General features: G+C 35.6%; 1 protein-coding gene across 6 annotated transcripts in view; it reads right to left on the reverse strand.

Annotated features, from left to right (window-relative positions):
* PHTF2 (putative homeodomain transcription factor 2) overlaps positions 1 to 21,374 on the reverse strand; it is a gene marked incomplete at both ends in the record, with an annotated part of 52,269 nt that overhangs the window by 12,500 nt on the left and 18,395 nt on the right. For 4 of the 6 annotated variants that reach the window (XM_080360259.1, XM_080360260.1, XM_080360256.1 and 1 more), the window contains 8 exons: positions 825 to 1,097; positions 2,221 to 2,349; positions 4,918 to 5,136; positions 7,500 to 7,658; positions 9,773 to 9,974; positions 15,126 to 15,290; positions 15,965 to 16,130; positions 20,831 to 20,989. In XM_080360259.1, coding sequence (XP_080216385.1) covers positions 825 to 1,097; positions 2,221 to 2,349; positions 4,918 to 5,136; positions 7,500 to 7,658; positions 9,773 to 9,974; positions 15,126 to 15,290; positions 15,965 to 16,130; positions 20,831 to 20,989 — 1,472 coding nt within the window. The remainder of the gene's footprint in view (positions 1 to 824; positions 1,098 to 2,220; positions 2,350 to 4,917; positions 5,137 to 7,499; positions 7,659 to 9,772; positions 9,975 to 15,125; positions 15,291 to 15,964; positions 16,131 to 20,830; positions 20,990 to 21,374) is intronic. The other 2 variants (XM_080360261.1, XM_080360258.1) reach the window with 2 other exon arrangements.

Consider the following 21,374-nt stretch of genomic DNA (forward strand, 5'->3'; position numbering starts at 1 on the left):
CTACACTTCGACTTCCTTTCTTGAAATTCAGGCAACAGATCTGCTATGCTATTTAAAATCTGGGAGAGAATCAAACCTGTCAGTCACTTCCATTAGAAACTGCCTGTATCACAGAAGTTCCTTCCAACAGAAATTGATATTAGAAGCAGGTTAATTCTAATTCTGCTGTATTAAATCACACATTTTGGCTATCATTTGAGAAAATAAAGTATATTTTTTTTTCCTGTAGACCAGCAAGTATCTATACGCCGCAGTTACTAAGGGATATTGATACTCTCTTAAGAAAGTTTTATTGCAATAACAAGCAATAAATTAAGAGGTGTATTATTTCAGATGGCAGCTTTCATGGTCTCCAGCCATGGAACTGATCTACCAGCAAAGCAGGCAGGGCTCTTGGCTGAGGTCTGGACTGAACTGTTTTGAATTAAACTGAAGGCTTTGAATTAAACACATGGGTAGAACTAGGTTTTTAGAGTTCTTTTATTGAAATTATTTTTCCTTGGGGAAAATTGAGACAAACTGGGACATGACTAAAAGCTGGGTTAATTCATTGAGCCCGAAATCTGAAATAAAAGATTAAAAAGTTTTCCTTCAGAAATGCTCTCCAGGAAAAAAAGGTTTAAGTAACAGAGACTGTACAGAGACTTCAGTCCATTGCAACTGAGTCATCTCCTAAACTGTAAGCCCACTGAAGTATCTCTCATCATTGGTACATTAATCACAGTGCACTGAAGAAAAGTCTAAAATATCCACAAAGTAAAAAAATCCACAAACACTAAACCTTGTTTTGCTTTGTATGAAGCCTCTTGGTTTGCTGTTCATACCTGTTTATATGTCCTCTCTGCTACACATAGCAGAAAAAAGAAAATCCACACTAGAGACACTCGGACCACAAAACTGATAGTAACCATTGAGATAACCAGAATGTCTCCATTTGATCCAAAAGCAGTCATACAAAGTTCAGTGGCAGAATGTGTAGCTAGTTGTTCCAAATCTTTAGCTTGGGAAAGTCGAAAAACAAATGGCGTTAAACCCAAGATTAAAGATATGATATGTCCAAAAATCTGATAACCAATTCCTGGTATATAGCTGTTCACCTAAAAACAAAAGAAAATAGAATCTGTTTTTAATTTTGGAATTAAATCAATAAATTATTAATGTTAGTATCACAAAGAACACTTTATAACCTGATAAGTTATATGAAACCTTCAACTAAGCAGCTTCACAATTTACTGTTAAGAAAAACAAAGTCCTCAAAGAGAACTTAATGCACTGGAACCAAATATGACAAATCATTTAAAAACCAACAACATAACATTGCCGTTAAAAAACTCCGGTGCACATTCTTGTATTAATAATTAATTAAGTGCTGAATTAGCAAAGTGCACCAATTGGGTTGTGTTGCTTACATCCTGTATGTTATTCCTATTTGTGTTTTCTTTTAGGTCATTTGTTTTTTTTAAGGAATCAAAGTGTTCACAGGTCAGACAGGACTGGAGTTCTATTGTGATGGCTGTGGCTTTGTTAATTTTATTTCTGCTGTGGATTACACCCAAAACTGTATCATCTCTGAGTCAGGTACAGAGATCTGAACTAAGTTTGTGAATACAAAGCTTTTTAACAAGCTGGAGATGGTAAGTATCAACTTCTCGGAATTAGCAATAGTTTTCTTAAGCTATGCTAAGATTTTATGTTCAACTCTACAAAATGCCAACAATGTCTATACTGAAAGAGAGTACGACATCAATTAAATGCTGTTCCAACTGTTTTCTGAGAGGAGTACTAGGACAAAGAAGGGAGGACTAGTGAGACATTCTACTCATCCTCTTAGATGTTTATTTCCTAAAGGGGAAAGCTCCCTTTCCAGTCTTAACTTTAGCACCCAGATACTCAGGTCTGTTTATTCTTAACCCAACATACTAGTGGTTTATCAGAATGAAGGAGATAAATAAGAACATTCAAAGCATATATCACTTCAGGACAATAAAACAGAGGTTGGCTACCTTAGTAAGCACCTAAGAAGCAAATACATTTTATTGGCCCAACACTTAAGATTTGGTTGCTCTTTTATCTATTAGTAACAAGTAAATCACAGTACTGTAGGCCATGGAATAATGTCAATAAAAGATACTTAACCAAAACAAAACCCATAAAACAAGCTTCATTTTGGTAATGCTTAGACTTGTAAACACATTTGCATAAAGTAAAAAGAATACTCACTCTGTTCATTATCATACCACTGATTTCAAGCACAGACATATCTGCTTTCTTGCAGTCATTACCCTCCCATACAATTGCACTTATTTTTTCTAGTCCTGGATTCAAACTGTGGATCCAAGGCAGATGACTCTGAGGAAGACAAGGAATATATTCCATCAGAGATAAAAATCTATTGTTGCTGACAAAAACTGATTTAGACTGACATAAATATTGTTATATAGCATTTTATTCTACAAAATGTTAACCACATTCCTCAAAATCATCCACTTCTTCAAGAAATAGCTTTGAGTACAGACATCTCTCCTTCCCCATACTTCATTTTCTAATAGCATTGAGTTATCGTGGTTGAGGATTAATTGGCTTCTATTTTTGCTCGAACAAATCAAAGATAGACGTATGAAAACAAAGGTCTATTTATAAGCCACCTTTAATTTTGCCATGTGCTTAATGGAATATTTTCTTTTTCTGATTTTTTTTCCTCCCTTAACATTCTGAAAAGTACTCTTCTCAGGTTGAGCCTAAAGCTAAAATTTTTTTTAACTTGCTTCTAATGATACGGCTACAAAAATGATCAGAGAGATGGAACACCTCTCCTATTAAAAAAGGATAAGAGAGTTAGGGTTGTTCAGCCTGGTTGTTCAGCCTGGGTGGTGAAACACTGGCCGAGGTTCCCCAGAGAGGAGGTAGATGCCCGATCCCTGGAGACATTCAAGGCCAGGCTGGACAGGGCTCTGAGCAACCTGATCTAGTTGAAGATGTCTCTCCGCTCATTGCAGGAGGTTGGACTAGATGAGCTTTGAAGGTCCTTTCCAACCCAAACTATTCTAAGACTCTCTGATTCTATATTTATCTACTTCCCAATCCCTGTCATGGCTGAAGGTCCCCCCTTTGCTAATCAGATCTGGCAACACTCAGAGCAGCCAGGGTTTAATCAATACACGCTGCTCCAAGAGCCAAGCGATCCCAGTCTCATCTACTGAATGCACTTGTGATTGAGGCACTTTTACTCGAAACAGAGACAGGTGAGAAGTAAAGGATCTGGAAAAACATTGAGGCAACAAGTTCTGCTGTGGCCATTTCTTGAGTTCCCTCAGTCCAATCTCATTCATTTCCATTTAAGTTATTAAAATTGCTCTTAACTCTGCCTGATCACCTAGCACTATGTGCATCAAATTACTGAAATTATTGAAATTACTGGAAGTGATGCTCCTGGGGAAGGGGAGAGTAACAGTGTAACAGTATTTTCAAAAGCTTTATTTGCCGTTGACTAAAAGTAAAGCTTTTTATTTTATTACTTGCTTTAACAGTATTTATCTGACAACTTTGTATTCTGCTAAGTACTCTATTATCTGTTTTTTTTTCTGTTGGATGAAAAAAAAAATTAAAACAATGCAAATATTAGTTGCAGGATTTTCTTAATCACAGATTGCCAGGATCTACCTCTAGAGGGAGTATCAACACCAGGAGCTGACGCTCAAAACCCACAATCAAACAGAAAAACACTCAACTGCAGAACAGCGAAGTCAATGAAAATACTGCAATTTAAATCCCTATTGAAAGGCTCCAGTTTTAGGGTTTATATGAAATGGAAGCAAGAAGAACTAAAAATAAAACAAAAAAGCAAACACTGCATGAAATCCAAATTGCTGTCTCTTTTGTTTTTGTTTGTTTGTTTGTTTGTTTGTTTGTTTTGGGGGGTGGACGAGGGAGTTGGGGGGTTGTTTTTTAAAATCAACAGATATATGATTTTCAAAGGTTATGAGTGAAAAGCCTGCCTTTTGAAATGTTTATCCTTATTAACACCATCTCTTGCATGACATTCCTTAGTACTGAGGTACATGCTACCAACACAGGACATGTTTATCCAGGAAAATGTTTCACATTCTCTCTCCTATCTTTACTTAAATGGTTCAAATTAGCAATGCAATTAACATGCAATTTAAAGATAAGACTTGTACTACAAGTATAAAATATAACTGACACTGTGACATCCGAATGGATTTTATCAAATAAAGACGAATACTTGATTGTTAATGATTAAGTACTACCAATGGATTCTGTTCGACATTAACCCAACTGCCTATATGTTGCTGCAGAAAAGCATTAAATAAGGAAAATAAAACTATTAGCTTTAAGGTAAAAATAAAAATATACCCAAATAGAATTTAGACATACAACACACATGTAACATCAAATACATTCGTTATATCTATCTATCTATCTATCTATATATATACACATATATATATACAAAACATTAAATACTATGCATGTTATCTTGCTGTTTGCTTTTTTATATATACATCTATATACAAGCAAACAGAAAGATGTCTAATATGTGTTCAAAAAAAAAGTAATTCCACTAAGGAAAAGCAAACAAACAAAACGTCCACACAGAACCATCTACCACAGAGGAAACTTAAATCAATTGGTACTTGACCTGAACTAGAACTAAGATTCAAACACTCAAATATTCTGCAGACTATTTTGGTATATTGTCGTATCCTCTTAATTTGACAAATGAATGACCAAATAGCAGAAATCAAATTTTCCTTGTTTTATTGCTATCAAATTGCTTTGGCTTTGTTACTTTCATTTAATATAGAGTTTTTTCTCCCAGGCCTTCAGTCCTACGATACAGCTGATAATACTGAACTTGTGTGCAGTGCAAAAAAATCAAAATGGGTGGATACCAACCTGATGAAATGGGTCATCTCTGTATTCTTTCTTCACACACGGGTTCACTTGAGGGCTTTCCACATCCGTCTCACTGGTACAGGAGGAGTGGCACTCTGCACAGTGTAAGAGATCCTCCCACAGCACATCTTCCGTTTCTGATTCGGGTCTCGCACTCTCAGAATCTTGTCTGGAGCTTGAACACCGAGAACTGCAGCTAGTACCTGATTTAGGTATATCCTGAAATTAAAATATGCATGGGAATTAATGTAGCTTTTGTATTCTACGTTGTCTCCTGACAGAAGAGTTATAAAGTTGTAATTATTGAATATGTGTTTATCTGGTTTTTATGTTCCAGCCCACTGACACCATACAAATGACAGTCCGTGATCCTGCTTTGCTGGGGAGGAAATCACATAATGATGAATCAAATCATATTAACTATTAAAAGGAAATGGCTATTCTACAGATTTTTAGACTTGAACAGCAAGTATGAAGCCATAGACTCCAATTATGTCTCAAAGTTCTGATTTCATAAGCAATAGATTAAGCCTCTTCTAAAACACTTTAGAGCTTCATTATTTTAGTGAAAATGTGAAAAACACAAGTGAGGCTTAAAGTCATATACACTGGACTGAAATTGTAATTCAGAAATGTGACTGAGAAAAGTATCATTCACAACGTATTTTAAATTAATCTGACATTTTCATTTTCTGTCTCTAGTTGTTTGAGCTGAAGTACTTTAGCTATTTATTAACTTCTGCATACGGTACGGAAATCTTTCTCTAGAACAGGCAAGACCCCAGAGGAAGATTGGACAGGTACTTCCAGTCATCCAAGACCTGAGGCACTCAAACAGCCTTTCAAGCAGTGTGGACACAATTGAACTAGTTGTAAAAGAAAGCTTGGTATGTTCCAGAAGTACATTACTAAATGTAAGAGTCTGTAATAAAAGAGGAATTGTCTCTCGAAGTCCCCTGTAAATCACATTTCCCCATTATTACTACTAACACAGCTTCTCAAAGGCAAAGAGAGAGTGAACTTGTTTGAAGACAGTTATGCATCACGTCTAAAGCGGAAAATTAAACAAAAGTATACACAGCTAATGTTAGGTATATGTGTAATCTACATAGTCAAACATAAAATCTCAATTATTTTAAACAAACTGTGCTTGAGAAATATGCCTTATTATGCTCAAATTTTAGCTATATCTTGGACAAAACCCCAAAATATTAAGGTTGGGGCATTAAAATCTCCCCATGCATACATACAAAACCATCTAATGTTGTCTTCAGAACAAGAATGCAGCACATTAGACTACTTTCTACTGTAAGCAGAATCCATATCCTGCAAGACATGTAGGTAGTCTTAAAAGTAGTACCATCCTACTCATCACCATCTTCTGGCAATTTCTGTTCCCTCTTAACACAAAATGTATTTATTTCTACTAGTTTCTCTTGAGAATATACACAATTTTTACACTGAAAAAAAATAATTAAGCAATATTTCAGCAGACATCCTAATTCAATGATTTGTAATGCATTACTATCTGAAGAAATTTTGTTCTTCCTGAAAATCATGCTTAATGTGTTTTCTGTAAGCAATTTTGTAAAGAAATATTTAGAAAAAACTTGGTCTGAACTATTTCTTTTACAAAGTGGGAGATAACATCAATGCAGAAAGAGCCTGAAATAATTGTTTTCTCAAAAAAAATATATAGAAGGCAGTCTCTACTGGGCACCACTGAGTCCTAAAGTTAATAAATGAAGAACATTAAAAAGCTTGCTCAAACAACAATTAAGCTGACAAGTAAACATAAAGATCAAGAAAATGTAGGACAGAAGTTGACAGTATATCCACTGACTTCACAATTTTTTATTTTGTTTTTAATACAAAGAAAGCTTTCATAGATTTGAAAACTATTGTTTCATTTCCTTTGTAATCATGTGGGGGAGGCGAGTTTGTAACAGCAGAGAAAGGCTTCCTCTTTCAAGGCATCAGCCAGACCAGTAAACGGGGAACAAGAGTAAAGCGTTACTGCCAAAGCTACACACACCAACTTTAGTCTTTTCAGCTTCTGAACATACCTACACAGTCTTCCCTCACTCTGAAGCACTCGATGCGAGAGAAAACATATTTAAGATTAAAAAAAAACTGACTGCACTCATGTCTTTCTGATTCCTCTTGTCAAGCACTACAAGCTGTACAAGTATACAGTCAAGAGGTGTCTTCTGTAATTATGAAACAAATGGTTCCAAGTATCAACCTGTTCAGTTACCCTAAACCAAACATGCATATGGCATTAAACAGTCAAATCAATTAGCCTTCTGGATCTTTCTAACCAACGTCTGTGAGAAATAAATGGAAGATTATCTAATAATACTTTTACAACAAAATGAAAAAACAAGTAAATAAAAACCTCTTAATTTTAAAACCATCATTAAATAAAAAAAAAATCCTGTCCCACACTAGCATGACTTCCAACTAACAGACTCCTAAAATCCAATATACGAGAAAAAACGTTTGAGGAAAATATACACATTCAATAAGAAAACAAGAGGTTTTAACAATTTACAGAAAAGAAGCAATAGAAAATAACATACCTCCACAGGATAGTGTTTCTTATAATGGTGAGATTTCCTGTTTCGAAGTGTACAATCACTAGAAGCACGTTCTACATTGCGACGTAAAGAATATCCAGTTTCAGGCCCTTCCTCACTAGAAACTTCATCTGATAAATTTGTCACAGTCCTGTGAGTATCCTAGTGCAAGAAACAGAGTATTTCTAGGACATACACTTAACCTTACTAGGTCTTGTTCTCAACTACTGAAATTAAATTTATTCCTGCAACATGGTTATCTATGCTCAGTTACATTAGATATTAATACATCTCCAATTGTCAAAATTAAGTGGTACAGAAGGAATTATAAAACAGAAATTGTAATATCAAAATAAACATTCTTCAAATGATGAAGGGCTAGCTCATATTATACTAAAGAACATGACATTCTTCTTTTAAATGCGACTTTGTCTAAAGCAAACCTACCAAGAAAGGCTTAGAGGCAACAATAGCCAGAAGATTTGAAAAAACAAACCAACAAACCTCAACAAAATTGTGATAATAGACACTACAACATGGAGTTATCAACACATACAGTACAAAGTTAACATTTACCTCTTGTTCCAATGATAAAGTGCTACAGATTACATGTAGAATACTCAGATCATTATTTTATTCCACTTTCCATTTTCCTGATTTTGAACTATAGTTAAAGTAGCCCTTTCAGTAACAGAAAGAAAAAAGGGCAGTGAAAGATCACTCAGCTGTCAAAAGCTTTTTTTGTGTGTGTATTCTCATTTATTATGAGATCACCAGAGACTATCCTGCAAAGTTGTCTTTGGAGTCTTCCTGTCATCACTGAAATGCTAAAAGGACAAAAATCGTTAAGCTCTTCTCTACAAATACAACAAATTCTTTCCCCTCTCTGCAGCTCAGACATCATTCTCTCTTCCATGATGAATGCTGTTTTCTGAGATGCTTCAAGGTCAGGTCATTTCATTTGTTTTAACAGCAGAGTTGCACAGAAAAAGGACACACAGAACAGTCTGGGGTGTCTTATCTACTACCTTTTGCAGTGGCACCAAAATCTATTGATTGTCTTTGGGGGAAGAAAAGAGAAGGAGGAGACAGAAGCCTATTCCAGACTCTGCCAATTTCTCTTGAATGTGGGTGTGTACTCATTGAGTATGTTCAACACAGGCAACGTCTCATCCATTCTATCAAAGAAACTCAAAACTCTTAAAGTTACTTTTTCTTAAAAATCCTTGATTTGTTGAATTTCATCCAGAATGTAAAATGCTTGGAACTGATAAAGAAAACTGACCCTCAGTTACTATCACTGCTGAGAAAGCACCTCCTGCAGAGCAACAAAATGAAGTTTTTGCCCCAAGATGAACCTTCAACACCTTCATTCTGACTTCATCTATGGATCTTTAAGGGGCTGTTATATAACTTGGCTATGAAATCCACAAATAAAGTCTTTCCTTTATAAAACTGTGTACTTGTAGACTTCCGTAGAATAACCTTTCCCTTTTCCATGGAAAAAATCTGCCTATGACTGATCACTGATGGTCAATTCCAGTGAGAGAGAGTCAAGTGTAAAGCTGTAATGACAGTCAATATATGTTCAAATGCCACTGATAGGAGAGTCAGGAAAAATGTTTTGGAAAAGTTATTGCATAGATGAAAACAGGATATCCAGGAGATAATTAGACTTAGCCAAATTAAAAGTTCTACACTTCCCACGCTTCCATCTCATCCCTGTTCCTTACTCTACAGAGTCCTGCCTGTTTCACTGAGAGGGAAATTGTGCTTTCCTCATCTTCTACAAAGAAGGAAAAAAGGAAAAGGAAAAAGATGATTCAGATTCAGATTTCAAAAGGAAAAGATGATTCAGAGGTGAATGCTCAGAATGACCTCAAAATTGTAAATTGTCAGTAATCCAAACTGCTCCATTTTACCATGGAGACAGACCTGTGCCCAGAGTACCAAAGAGGCAGGAAAAGGTACAGTGTGTTCAGCTGGTCTGGAAAAACCCACAGCACACAAATATGTGCACTGAAATACAGAATGGCAAAGGATGTTTAGATGTCAGTAAGGAACTTCCAACAAGAAAAAGGAAAGGTGAGGAATATAAGGATGAAATAAGAAGACTTAACACAATTTTTGGTCCCAAGGCCTTAAGTCCGATTTCATTTTAAAAACATTTTTAAGGATAAAGTAGATAAGAATGCATGAAAAGCATCATAAAGATACACCTCACATATCATTTGACAAGTGAATAATCCTGCTTTGAAAGCAATAAGCACACTTACTTTGTGATGACTGTGGTTGGTGAAGGCATCTCGCACTGGTGCTGTGCTCCAGCCCGACTCTTCTGGCTTGATCACTTCACATCGACGTTCATGGGTCTGCACACATTCTTCACTGCTTTTACCTGTCTTTTTCCCATCAAGGGACACGTAGCCATTATCAGTCTCAGTGGATTTATCTATTGAGTTTTTTGCTTTTTTAGATCTATATTTGAAACAAATATATGTATTCAATTAATTATCTCAATTTTTTTCCCAGTCTAAATTGTGTTTACCCCTCTCAACCCATGTTTTAATTTTACTATTAAGATGAACATAAACTAATAATATTAACATGACACAAACTAACAACATTAACACTTCATACACTACTTGTTACAAATTGGTATAAAAGAATCTGTCAGTCTGAAAGAAAATTTCATCATTAGCTATTGAGAGAACAGTAAAGGTAATCCATGTTTTAAAACTAGAACCTCCCAGCAACTTTGGCAACAGAAAAACCACAAGTCTAAAATCTAATGACAAACTTCCCTATTCTATCTTAAGAAAAAAATAGGTATGAGAAATGTTTATTTAAAGTGTTATTAATTCAAAGCTAGTGGCCATTTCCTGAAGCTGCAAACAAACATGCTCTGTTTAGTACTGTGTACACAGACATTTTTTGATGTTTAAACACACTTAGCTTATTGAGAACTCTACTAAACAGACAGTGATTTACCCTTTTCCATATTATCCAGTAACACCCCTGGCAATATATTTCAATATATCTACAAACACAGTAATTAAACTTGTTTTCAAATCACATGAATTATACTTCAGTATTATTGTTAAGGCTACTGATACTGACGGATAGTCTTCCAAAACATTTTCTAGACATCAGGGCCCTTATCTATTCAAAAGATGTAGCAGAAAGAATGCCTAATGCCAGAAAAAGGCTTTCTCAAAGCAAACATTTTGATGATTACACTTCCAAATTAGAAAGTGCAATCGATGAAGGAATGAAAAGGAGTAGCAGCTTGCAACCTTATCGACAGAGTATACTTTAAGTCTTCACTTAAGCTTCTGTATTCTCAAAGTAAATGACATGGAAAATATCAGAAAAGCAATTAATATCTTACATTTATTATATATTGTTTGTTAGATTCCCAGAACACTTGGAGGGAGGAGGGAGAAGTGTTATAAATCAAGTTTCCATACTTTTAAATTTTTATTAAAAGTTAAACGGCTGGACATTGGCACAAAACTATCAAGAATCTGTTCAACTGATCGTGTGCTTCTGCGAAGGAATGTGCGTTGCCTTTCTCTTTAAGGAGTGAGGAATTCTGTGAGAGCTTGGCTTACACAGCAGAAGATTCAATTTCTCTTTAATATGTACATCAAACGAATCAGGATAGTCACCTCACATTCCTCCCAAGGTAAGGTATTCCACATATACAGGAGTGACCTGAACACAAAAAAATATCTAGGGAGAGCTGGATAAAATGGAAAAATCCAAGAAGGAATAATTCATCTGTTGGAATGCAGATGAAATAGTGAGAAGGCAACATTAGTAAGGTGTTTCATACTCCTTTCCCATCTTTAGTCTCACTCTACCTCCCCTCACCCCTTCTTGGAAAAATGCTAACAACATTTATAGTTTTTTTTAAACTAAAGTAACTGCTGCTCCACTTCTCTTGTAGGAAGCCATAGAACTCACCTATTATTCGCTGATCTATTCACAAAATTCTTAGTTCTATTTCTAAATGAGTACAAAACCAACAGAAACTTTTTTGTAGTTATATATCTGCACGGATTAATTTTTATTATAAGCTTACAAACTAAGAGCCAGCAAGGCGCTTTAGCATGTGGTTTGTGCTGGAGAAGCAGTTAGTAAACCTCCTCCTGTTTGCAGATTACCAATGTGCTAGCTCACATACACAGTTTTAGTTTTCTATGTCCGTTAAGAAGGTCATCGAAAACATGATTGAGGCTTTGGACAAAAAGGTCAAACTATCAACAGTAAACATGTTAGAAGGTTATTTCTGTGCCATTCAATAATGTCGTTGTTTAACTAAACAAAGATAAGACAACTGAAGAAAGCTTAGCTTATTATTTAATGGGAAAAAAAAAAAAACCCAGCCATTCTGTTTCAGGAATAAAGCAAGTATCAGCATTGCAGTGGCAACTCTGTAAAATAATACGTTTCAGTAAACTCAGTTGTAAGCACTAAGGAAGTAGCACTTACATTAAATTATTTGCAACAAGCAGGAGCCCAGAGAGGCCAATTTTTAATGCATTAAATATACTTTGGGCACTTCTAAAACATTTCCTTTTAACAGTGTAAAAGGGAATGCAGTTCTCCTCAAATACACACATGCACATGTCCAGTCAGAGAGATCTGCCCCGAAATTTACTAAGCTGTGTGAGTGGAGTAACAGGACAACTCTTCCAAGTATGATTTGAGAAGTTCTTCTACATTTCACGTGAAACTTGAAAGCTACTAGGAAGAAGTAGCCTCAAACAGTTAAGTAGGAAGAGATAAGAGTAAAAAAGAAAGTATGTGTGTATGCACAATTTGTTCAGATAGGACTTTGCTAGTCAAGCAATGTGTAAGTGCTAAAACCGCAAGACAAATACTAGTCTGATATCAATTAAAGCTCATTCTGAGAAAACAGGTAACTTGACTGAAGTCCTCCATTTGTTTCCAATGTAGAAATCACAGTTAGTTTTTGTATGAATACCTAAATTCCAGTGTAAATCATAAGCCAGAAAAGCAGAAATTTGGGCTTAAAGTTTGGTTTCCATGCACTACACTGTGTTAAAAGAAAAAACAATAACAAACATGAACAATACTCCTAGCTGACAGAAATGTATAGTTTCCTAGAACTACTGTATATACACATCATTAATCAACTTCTAAACTTCCTATTAGAATTAACAGTATTTGAGCACAAGATAGGACAACACCAAGAATAAATCCAAGAAGGTCTTAATAAGTCTGAATATATGCAAAAACTGAGTCAAGAATTACTTTTAGTCCTATTCACGCATTAGCTAGAGAAAATATTAAGGAAGAGTGAAATCCAGTTTCTGGAAGACTGTAGATTTTCACTGTCAAGTATTTTATTCCCATGTATTTTCATTTGTGTTGGTCAAAAAACTCTTCTCCCTGTCCACACTGCAAAAGGCTTAAGAAAGTTACAGTTTTCCAGAACTGGAATAAGGACACACAGAGAGCAAAGTCCCTAATCAGTACTACATTCTGAATAAATTATTTATTTGGATATTGTGCTCCCTTCCACTGAAGCTAATAAATAGTCTTTTCCAAATTCCCCCCTGTGCTGGATTAAAGTTTAGACTTCTATTTTATTAGTGAGACTGAGTTCTGGTATTCAGAAGGATATTTACTGAATACACAGTTTCAGATTACCAATGACCTGAGTGTAGGCAATTGGTCTAAGTACGCAGGAGCCTGCTCTAAAGCAAAGAACATCATTTCTGAGGTTAATTTTGAAACCACGTGTTTAAGACGTATCTTCAAAGCCTCAGAAAATGGTATCTCAAGGCTTAGTATATGTGAAAAAATAAATAAACACTAATGAGACATTCTAATGTGCTTATCTAAAGAGCTTCAAAATATGTTTTAAGAAACAGGACAGATGTCGCTGTACAGCTTCCTTGCACTGAGGCTTCATAAAATTTTCTTCAGCAACATCACTAAGTAAAGCAGTCAATGCACCCCCCACTGCACTCCTGCTTACTCATTCCCAGCCCCACTCTGCCATCCCACTGTGCTGACAAAACTGTTCATGCTGCCATGAAAAAAATTACATGAAGAAACTGATCTGCGTGATCTCCTGGGGGGGGGGGGGCGGGGGGGGAAGGTTATTTTTCAGTTGGATGAGTTCCTGGTGTGGTTTGTACACAAACAACTGGGAATCCGCAATTAAAGAGGTAACAACTGACCAGGGGCTACTTACAGCTTTCTCAGTTACTCTGAGCTCTTTATCCTTTGAAGATACTGTATATACTAAGTAGTCATCACTGAGGTTTAGCATCTATATACATATACATATAGTGTGTATATATATATACACCTCTATATATACTACCTCTCATTAAATGGTTTAAACAAGTCTTTAGAGAAAGTCCCACACAGCCTTTCTCAACTGAAAACACAGGGCCCTATATGATGGAAGGTAAGGAAGGAAAACAACCAAACAAACCAACCATGCAAAACCCAACCCAAACAAACAAAACAAAACAAAACAAAACAAAACAAACAAAACCCACAAAAAAACAAAGCAAAAAAAATCAAACCAAACAAACAAAACCCCAAATCTTCCCACACTCCTGCTCTTTCTGCAGATCAGTATCTTCAATGAATGGAAATATTAAAAAGTTTACAAGATTACACTCCAACCATATCAGATATGGTTGCATACAGATTCAAAGAACAGCTTCTCAAAGCTATTATAGATTAAACTATAGAGAGAAAAGTCAAATGAACTCTGCTCTTACAATATTTTTAAACATTTTTGTAACTTCGAGTTTCAACTAGGTATTCCCAGAACGTAACATAAGGTAAGCTTTACCAGTGGTTAAGAGCACGCATCACGAGTATGACAGACATGTTAGTGTTGCCATATTAACAATGCAGCATGCACAACGGAACATTAATGTAATAACTTGCAGTATCCCTTTTCTCAATTTCATACTATTTTATGAGCATATTTTCTCTTGTTAATAAATGCTCACATATAGCACTCACAATACTGCGTACAAATCATATATTGAAAACAACCTGTTAAAATTTAAAAAAACAAAAACTTTTTAATTGCCCAGAGCACTGCATTAACAGATTGATCGTTTGCAAAACAGCACTGGAATCTAACAGTGTTAGAAGTTTCTTCCAGTTATTAGAAAAAGCATCTTTGATGTTTTATTTATAAACTAAATGCTGTGCTAATCTGAATCCTGAAGGCTTCTCCTTCAGAAAAAGTGTGTGATTTGAAGAAAGTGATAGAGTTCAATAAGCACTCTCTGAGTAATAAGCAGCTAATGTAATAAAGTAAAATTAAAGAGTTCCATTTTCTCATTGGATTAAAATTGAGAAACTGAGTTGGTTTGTTCCTGATAGCCCACACAGAATACTCCTACAAAATAGAATTTAACTAAAAGTTAATTCCACATCTTTTCAAAATTGCATCAGCATTTGCAAAAGTCAAGAAACAATAAATTAGTACATGTTCAAATACGAAGATGAGTTTATTATTAAAACCAATAACTGGATGAAGCAAAGTTTAAGCAATGTTTACTTATTTAGAAAAGGGATAGCGCATCTCTAACACATATGTAGCCTTGAATAAATACAAACCCTGGTAAAAAGAAAGCAGCATGCCAGATATCTCTGAAGACAGCGCCAATACTGCAAGAGGTGCTTGTACCGTAGCTCTGCACTGTTCCCTCCTGTGTGTTATCTGTGGTACTAGAGCCATCTCCTTCCCTATGTACTTCCAAATGTGCTGCTTTCCTTAATTTCCTTCATCAGAAGAGATTAAAATTGGAAGGTAGCTTTATAAGTGCAATCAACTAGTTCTATAACACGTTCAGCAATTTAAGCATGCAAAACCAAGCAAGATTTTAAAATATTTTGCTAAAGCCTTATCACATCAATTTAATAAACTCCATTTAATAAAACCAAGCATAACAATCATTACCATAACCCTTAAACCCAAAATGTATTCCATCTCATCATCAGAGGCTTAGATATGCAAGAAGTCACTGCTGCAGGTTTTCCCATTTTAATGGGACAAGTCACTGTAGCAAACCTTATTCATTTAAGTGCTGGAAGACTTAGGTTCCAATAGCATCTCTTTTAATGTATGTTACTCACAGAGATCATTGGTCAGTATTGCACATAAAACTAGATTTGCAGTAACATAAATATTGTTACTCCACCACTACTCAGATATAAACTGTTTTGAGGCAAAATGTCAGATTCAACGCATTAAAATTAAAACAATGCATAATTAGTCAATGCATAAAAGTTGAAGAGCACTGATTAAGTACTCATTTTAAACTTTTAGATAAAAACTGAGCACCAATTTCTCTTCTCTTGCAAAGCAGAGACTGTAAACCCCTACATTTTTTCATGCACGTTGTTTAGAATAGTTTAACAATCCTAAACGATAAGTACTTTAACATGGACTATACCTTCTTCTTTTACCCCCTGTGCTGGGAGGTGGCTTAGGAGTTCGTGTTGAAACAATCTGACAATGCACAGTTCCAAGTAGCAACATGAGCCATATTGGCCCAATTACTTCAGTCAGAGGTATATTATGTGGGCTTTGGGCTGTATAGAATAACACTACAGCAGCAACTGGAAAAGAAGGGAAATGAAGTTGAGTTCAGTATCTGAAATGGCCAGCTCATCATACGGCTTTTGTCAGAAAGAAAAACAGTCAGACGTAGTCCTTTAACTGCATTTTAAACCAACCCATGTAATTCTGAGAGGAGGGAATTATAATCGCAATGAAATAGGCTGCAATAAGATTTAAACAGTTGCCTACTGTCTGAATATCCATCTCTTCTTTTACACTTGTGTTATTATGTCTATTGTTAAAAAAAAGGTGGTAGAATTAAGAGAGGGGGAAGCATTTGAAAAGGTCTGTCATGAAACAACTTTAAATTAAGGTGAAACTCCTGTAAGAGACAAAACCAAAAAGCAAATGTCACTCTTAAAGCAGCCTGAATAAAACTAATTCTGTATCACTCAAAATGATGCAGCACAACCCAACAAGTTTGGTGGGCACAGGAGCCATCAAACCGGGAGCAGGGTGTCCAGACAAGTCAAAGTCTCTCCATCCTTGGAAATACTCCAACCCAGACTGGACACAGCGCTGAGCACCCTGTGCCAGCTGACCCTGCTTTGATCTCCAGAGGTCTTTGCCAACCTCAACTAACCTGCTACTCTGGGTAACCAGACATCTATTTCGACACTGTAAGCACCAAGAGACTAGAAACTCGTTGTACTGTCTAGCATAGAGCATTTTCTCCATCTTCCAGTCAAAAGACAAAATTGCCCATACAGATAGACAGACATGTGTAAATGAAACCCTGAATACATTTCATATATACTTGTATGTATATTTTCTTGAAATATTAAGATCAAAGGCAAACCATGTAAACTATGAGGCAGTCCAGCTGAAGTGACCAGGACTCCAACTTGCACTCATGGTTGGAAAAGGAGAAACTTCCAGTTCCATAGTGAACCCCTAATTTTGTGACCCTATAACCAGCTTTTCATATATAGCCAACACACATGCAGCTCTCCTTGCTCCTGTACCCAGAGCCCAACCACTTCTACAGCTCAGAAATGTCTTTACAGGCTTCAGGTAAGTCTGGACACATTCAACAGGCGTGGGGTAAACAGACAAGGCAATCTCTCTCTTTTCTCTGCTATTGTATGTTCTCAATGAGCTGCCTCCATGGCTTCAAGTGCTGTGTTTCATAACTGAGCTGAGAAAAGCTGCCAAGGAAAAAAACAGAAACTCCAAGAAACAAGTCAGAAACAGAACAGAGGAATAATTCCCTGCTCCTAACATCCACATATCCCATGAGAACTTGGGTTTACCCTTGTACCACTAAAGAAGGGAAAATCCCATAACTTAGACCTACTCTTAGCACAAGAAATATACCATACAAGTTCAACAGCTTTCACCACTTCTCTACTAAAACTAACTGAAAAAAATCCAACCACGTGTAAATCTGTGTGGCATATTCAAACGCCTAAAATATACCACATGAAGCCACACCTAACACAGCAGATATCTGGCTGTGATGTTTTCCACTAAAAAGAGATTAGATGTGTTTTTCATGAAATAATCTTTAGCAAGGTAACCAGTAATAGAAACATAATGAATGTACAAAACAATGGAATTATTTTTTATTGTGGTAAACTAATTTCCCATCGGTCTTTTTCCTAAATTAAAGCACAACAGTCTTACAGAGAACACACAGGGGATCTTTTATTACTATGAGTGGACTAAGTTTTTGCTGTATGAGATCTCAGAAGGACAGAATGCATCAATCAGAAATCCAACTTACTACAAAATAAATTTTAAAAAGTACAGACAGTAAAAGGTACAGATAATATTCCCTCTTTCTAAACGAGCTTATCTGAGTTTCTCACACATATAATAGGCTTCAGAAGACATAAAGTAGCCAATTGTGACTTGTAGCATACAATTTGGATAAGTACATGGAGCTCCACGGACCCATGTGAAATCATTTGCAGGAATAGGCCTCCACTAAATAATTCCAAACTTCACTACAAGATTTCTTCTGCTACTTAAAAAAACACATTAGCAAAGCAGAGTGATCTAGAAGAAATCATCTTCTTCCAGAAGACACAAATCTGTAGATTGCAGATTCCCACCAATTCACACAAATTTAAGAAAGTGTTACCAATCTTTTCAGTAGGATTGGGGGGGGGCTGGAATCCAATAAATTCTTTCTGCACAGTGTATCAATACACTATATTTCAGGTTATCCTAGAATTGCTCCTACCAACAGCCAGGTCACGGAACAGAACTTCTCACACCACTTTTAATTAGTTCTGTACTTATTTATAGTATTTGGACTGGGACTTTGCTAAATTACGACAGTTTATTTTGTGAAATGGACACAAATGAAATCATTTCACACAGAGCAAAACGCTGCATCAAAGAAAACAACTGTAAATTTCAAAGGCCAGCATGCATTTATTTTTAGAGCATTTAAAGCTTTGAAATATTTGTATTATCAAGTTTAAAAATGCATACATACATATATATGTATCACAATAAACAACCGTTATATAACTATTAAAGTTTCTTGTTTTGCACTTAAGAAATACATCATAGAGAGACATGCTATAACTTAAAAATTTTCCTATTAGAATATAGAAACATTTTTAAAGTAAAAATGAGGTAATGCTATAAACTAAACGGATAAGGAGTCAGAATAAAAAGGTGTTACTTCTGCCTTAATTTATCAGCCTGTTCCGTGACCTTGGACAAGAAAACATTTCTCCGTAGTTCTCTTATCACACATTTTGCTAATCATACTTTATACTAAAGGAAGCCAATGCAAATAAAATCTGGAGTTTAAATCCACAGCCAAGGAAATAATTCTTTTCTGTTGACTTACATAAACGCTAGCAAGTATTCTTTTAAAGGAGAGGCTTGTTGAGGGCTTTTTTAAATAGTTTCCAGTCAAAAATTTTGTCAATTTAATTTCACTTACACGTACATTACAAGTGTTCCAATTGATTCAAAAAAGCATCAAAAACTCTGCAGTTAATTCAGCACAATTTAAACGACAAGTGTTTCAAATAGTTGGATTATAATGTAATATAGAATACTACTAATTTTTTCCACTATTTGTTAACTCACAACCTCAGAAATATCAAAAATATTTTGTCACATTTCAGACTATATGGATTAGGGATATGATGCAGTCCAACCATAACTTTAGTAAATCATAGATCCCAAGAAATCTGAAGCGGGGCGGGGGGGGAAGTAATTACAGAGCTATCTTGTAATTAAATGTCCAAAAAGCCTGCTTGCACTCAGAATCTGCACTGTCTTACTATTTTGTTGCTTTTAGAATCTTATGAAGGCTCCACGAACAAAGTATTTTTGAAAATAAATTTAAGAATAGGAACACAAAAAAAACTATAATTGTTTTTCTTAGATTAAGCCACCTATGACATGTTAATAAATGAACTACAACTTATGTATTTTACTACCTATATTACTACAAATTAGATTAAAATTATTAACACTATAGGATCACTTACCACAGTACACATAAATGCTAACGTACAGAACAATACTTCTTAAGCATCTATCTCAGAAACGGGGATAGGGAGAATTTTATAGGAGATCACATGACTATTTGTCAATATTTCCAGTTTTGGGGCACTGGTACTATGAAATTCATTTTATAGCTGCTAACATCATCACACAAGAGACACTGTCATCTTTTCTTTTAATTCCATTTCTTGTTTTAAATATCATTTTCAAATGATACACCGATTCACAACTGCAAGGACAGATGGCTAAATTTAAAAAGTAATATTGTATTTTAATTGGACTTCAGTGGGAAACTTATCAGTCATTTAGCTTCTCAGGGTACTTAAATTGCTCCCAACTTCCATTAACCTTCTGTTCCATTTCTGCTGTACACGCATCTGATACACTTATTCTTTTGGTGACTTTAACGCCGTTAGATACTCACTCACTACATTACATTCTTCCCTTTCTAATTTTCTTCTTATACAGTACAAATAATTAAGAGAAGCACAAAGTCAGAGTACCAGAACTCAAGATTCAGCATCCTGAAAGCTGTGAATTGCCTTCTGTTCATTAACAGTTGTCCAAAAGTCCTTCTATAATCTAAGAAATATAAAATTAAGATGCGTAGTCTCCCCATTGCAATAGAAAAAAGAACAGAAGCCCATAGAGCAATAAGCCCCACATCTGCCAGTCATTCAGGAGCATGGCTGAGGTCTGACTAAAATATAAGCTAGACGTTCACTGCCTCTGATGTGACAAAACAACAATCGTAAGGACAACGAGAAGCTGGTCAAACAGATCATCCAACCAGGCCTCACAAGCTGCACGCACCTTGGCAGGTTTCGCTGTGCTTTCTTCTTAACCAGAGCTCTTGATCTGCACAAGTACTGGAAAGATTAAAAGCCCAAGACAAAATACACGCCCTAAGTCAAAGGTTCCTTTCATACTGCTTAGTCCTGAATTAAATTAGAAAGCCTTGAAAACCTACATTATATACAGAGATGAGAAGCTAACGTGTGCTAAATGCTGAGGAAAACCTGTGATGAAATCCTTAAATTTTCAGGATGCCCCCTCTACATATGTAAAAGGAATGTCAACCAAAAGACACATGCTTGGGACTGTGTCATTCCAATGATGGAATTTACCTTAACAGCATAAAACAAACCAACTAACATAGAGTAGCTTCCGTATGGTTAAAATAAGACATTCAGTTGAAGCTGTGCCTGTAATACAACTCTACCTTGAAGAAGGTAAAGAACAAGCAGCCAGAAAAAGATGAGCCTCGATGTCACTTGTAGCCACCACCTGTAGAAGAACGGAAAGAAAACAACTCTCACAATTCCTTTGCGGGTCAGAGATGTCCAAGGACTTTCAGGCTTTGCTTTAGCAAAAGCAGATCCTTTAAAAAGAAAAAAGAGAATAAATTTCAATATATTTCATTGCTAGAGCTCAAAATAACCTTACTTGTTCAATAGCAGAATAGTTGAGACAGTCATTTAAAATAGTAATTGTTAAACATAATTATTTGAATAAACCTCGTACTTCCATTGTTTGACTATCTCCTCAATCCAAAATTTGTGAAAATTGTTAGTGGTCTGTTGATTGCCATTATCAGGAACTTCTACAAATACCTAGATTTTGGAATGCGTGAATAACAAAACATTGCCAATTCTTATTATTTAAAGATAAATTATTAGAAATTATTCTGTTTCACTGAGGTATCAGAAACTTGCTATGAAGCAACAGGAAGTCAGATGAGAACTCCACACACCTGTGTGGGCACA

The sequence above is a fragment of the Nesoenas mayeri genome (assembly GCF_963082525.1).
Source record: "Nesoenas mayeri genome assembly, chromosome: 1".
NCBI classification, from domain to species: Eukaryota; Metazoa; Chordata; class Aves; order Columbiformes; family Columbidae; genus Nesoenas; species Nesoenas mayeri.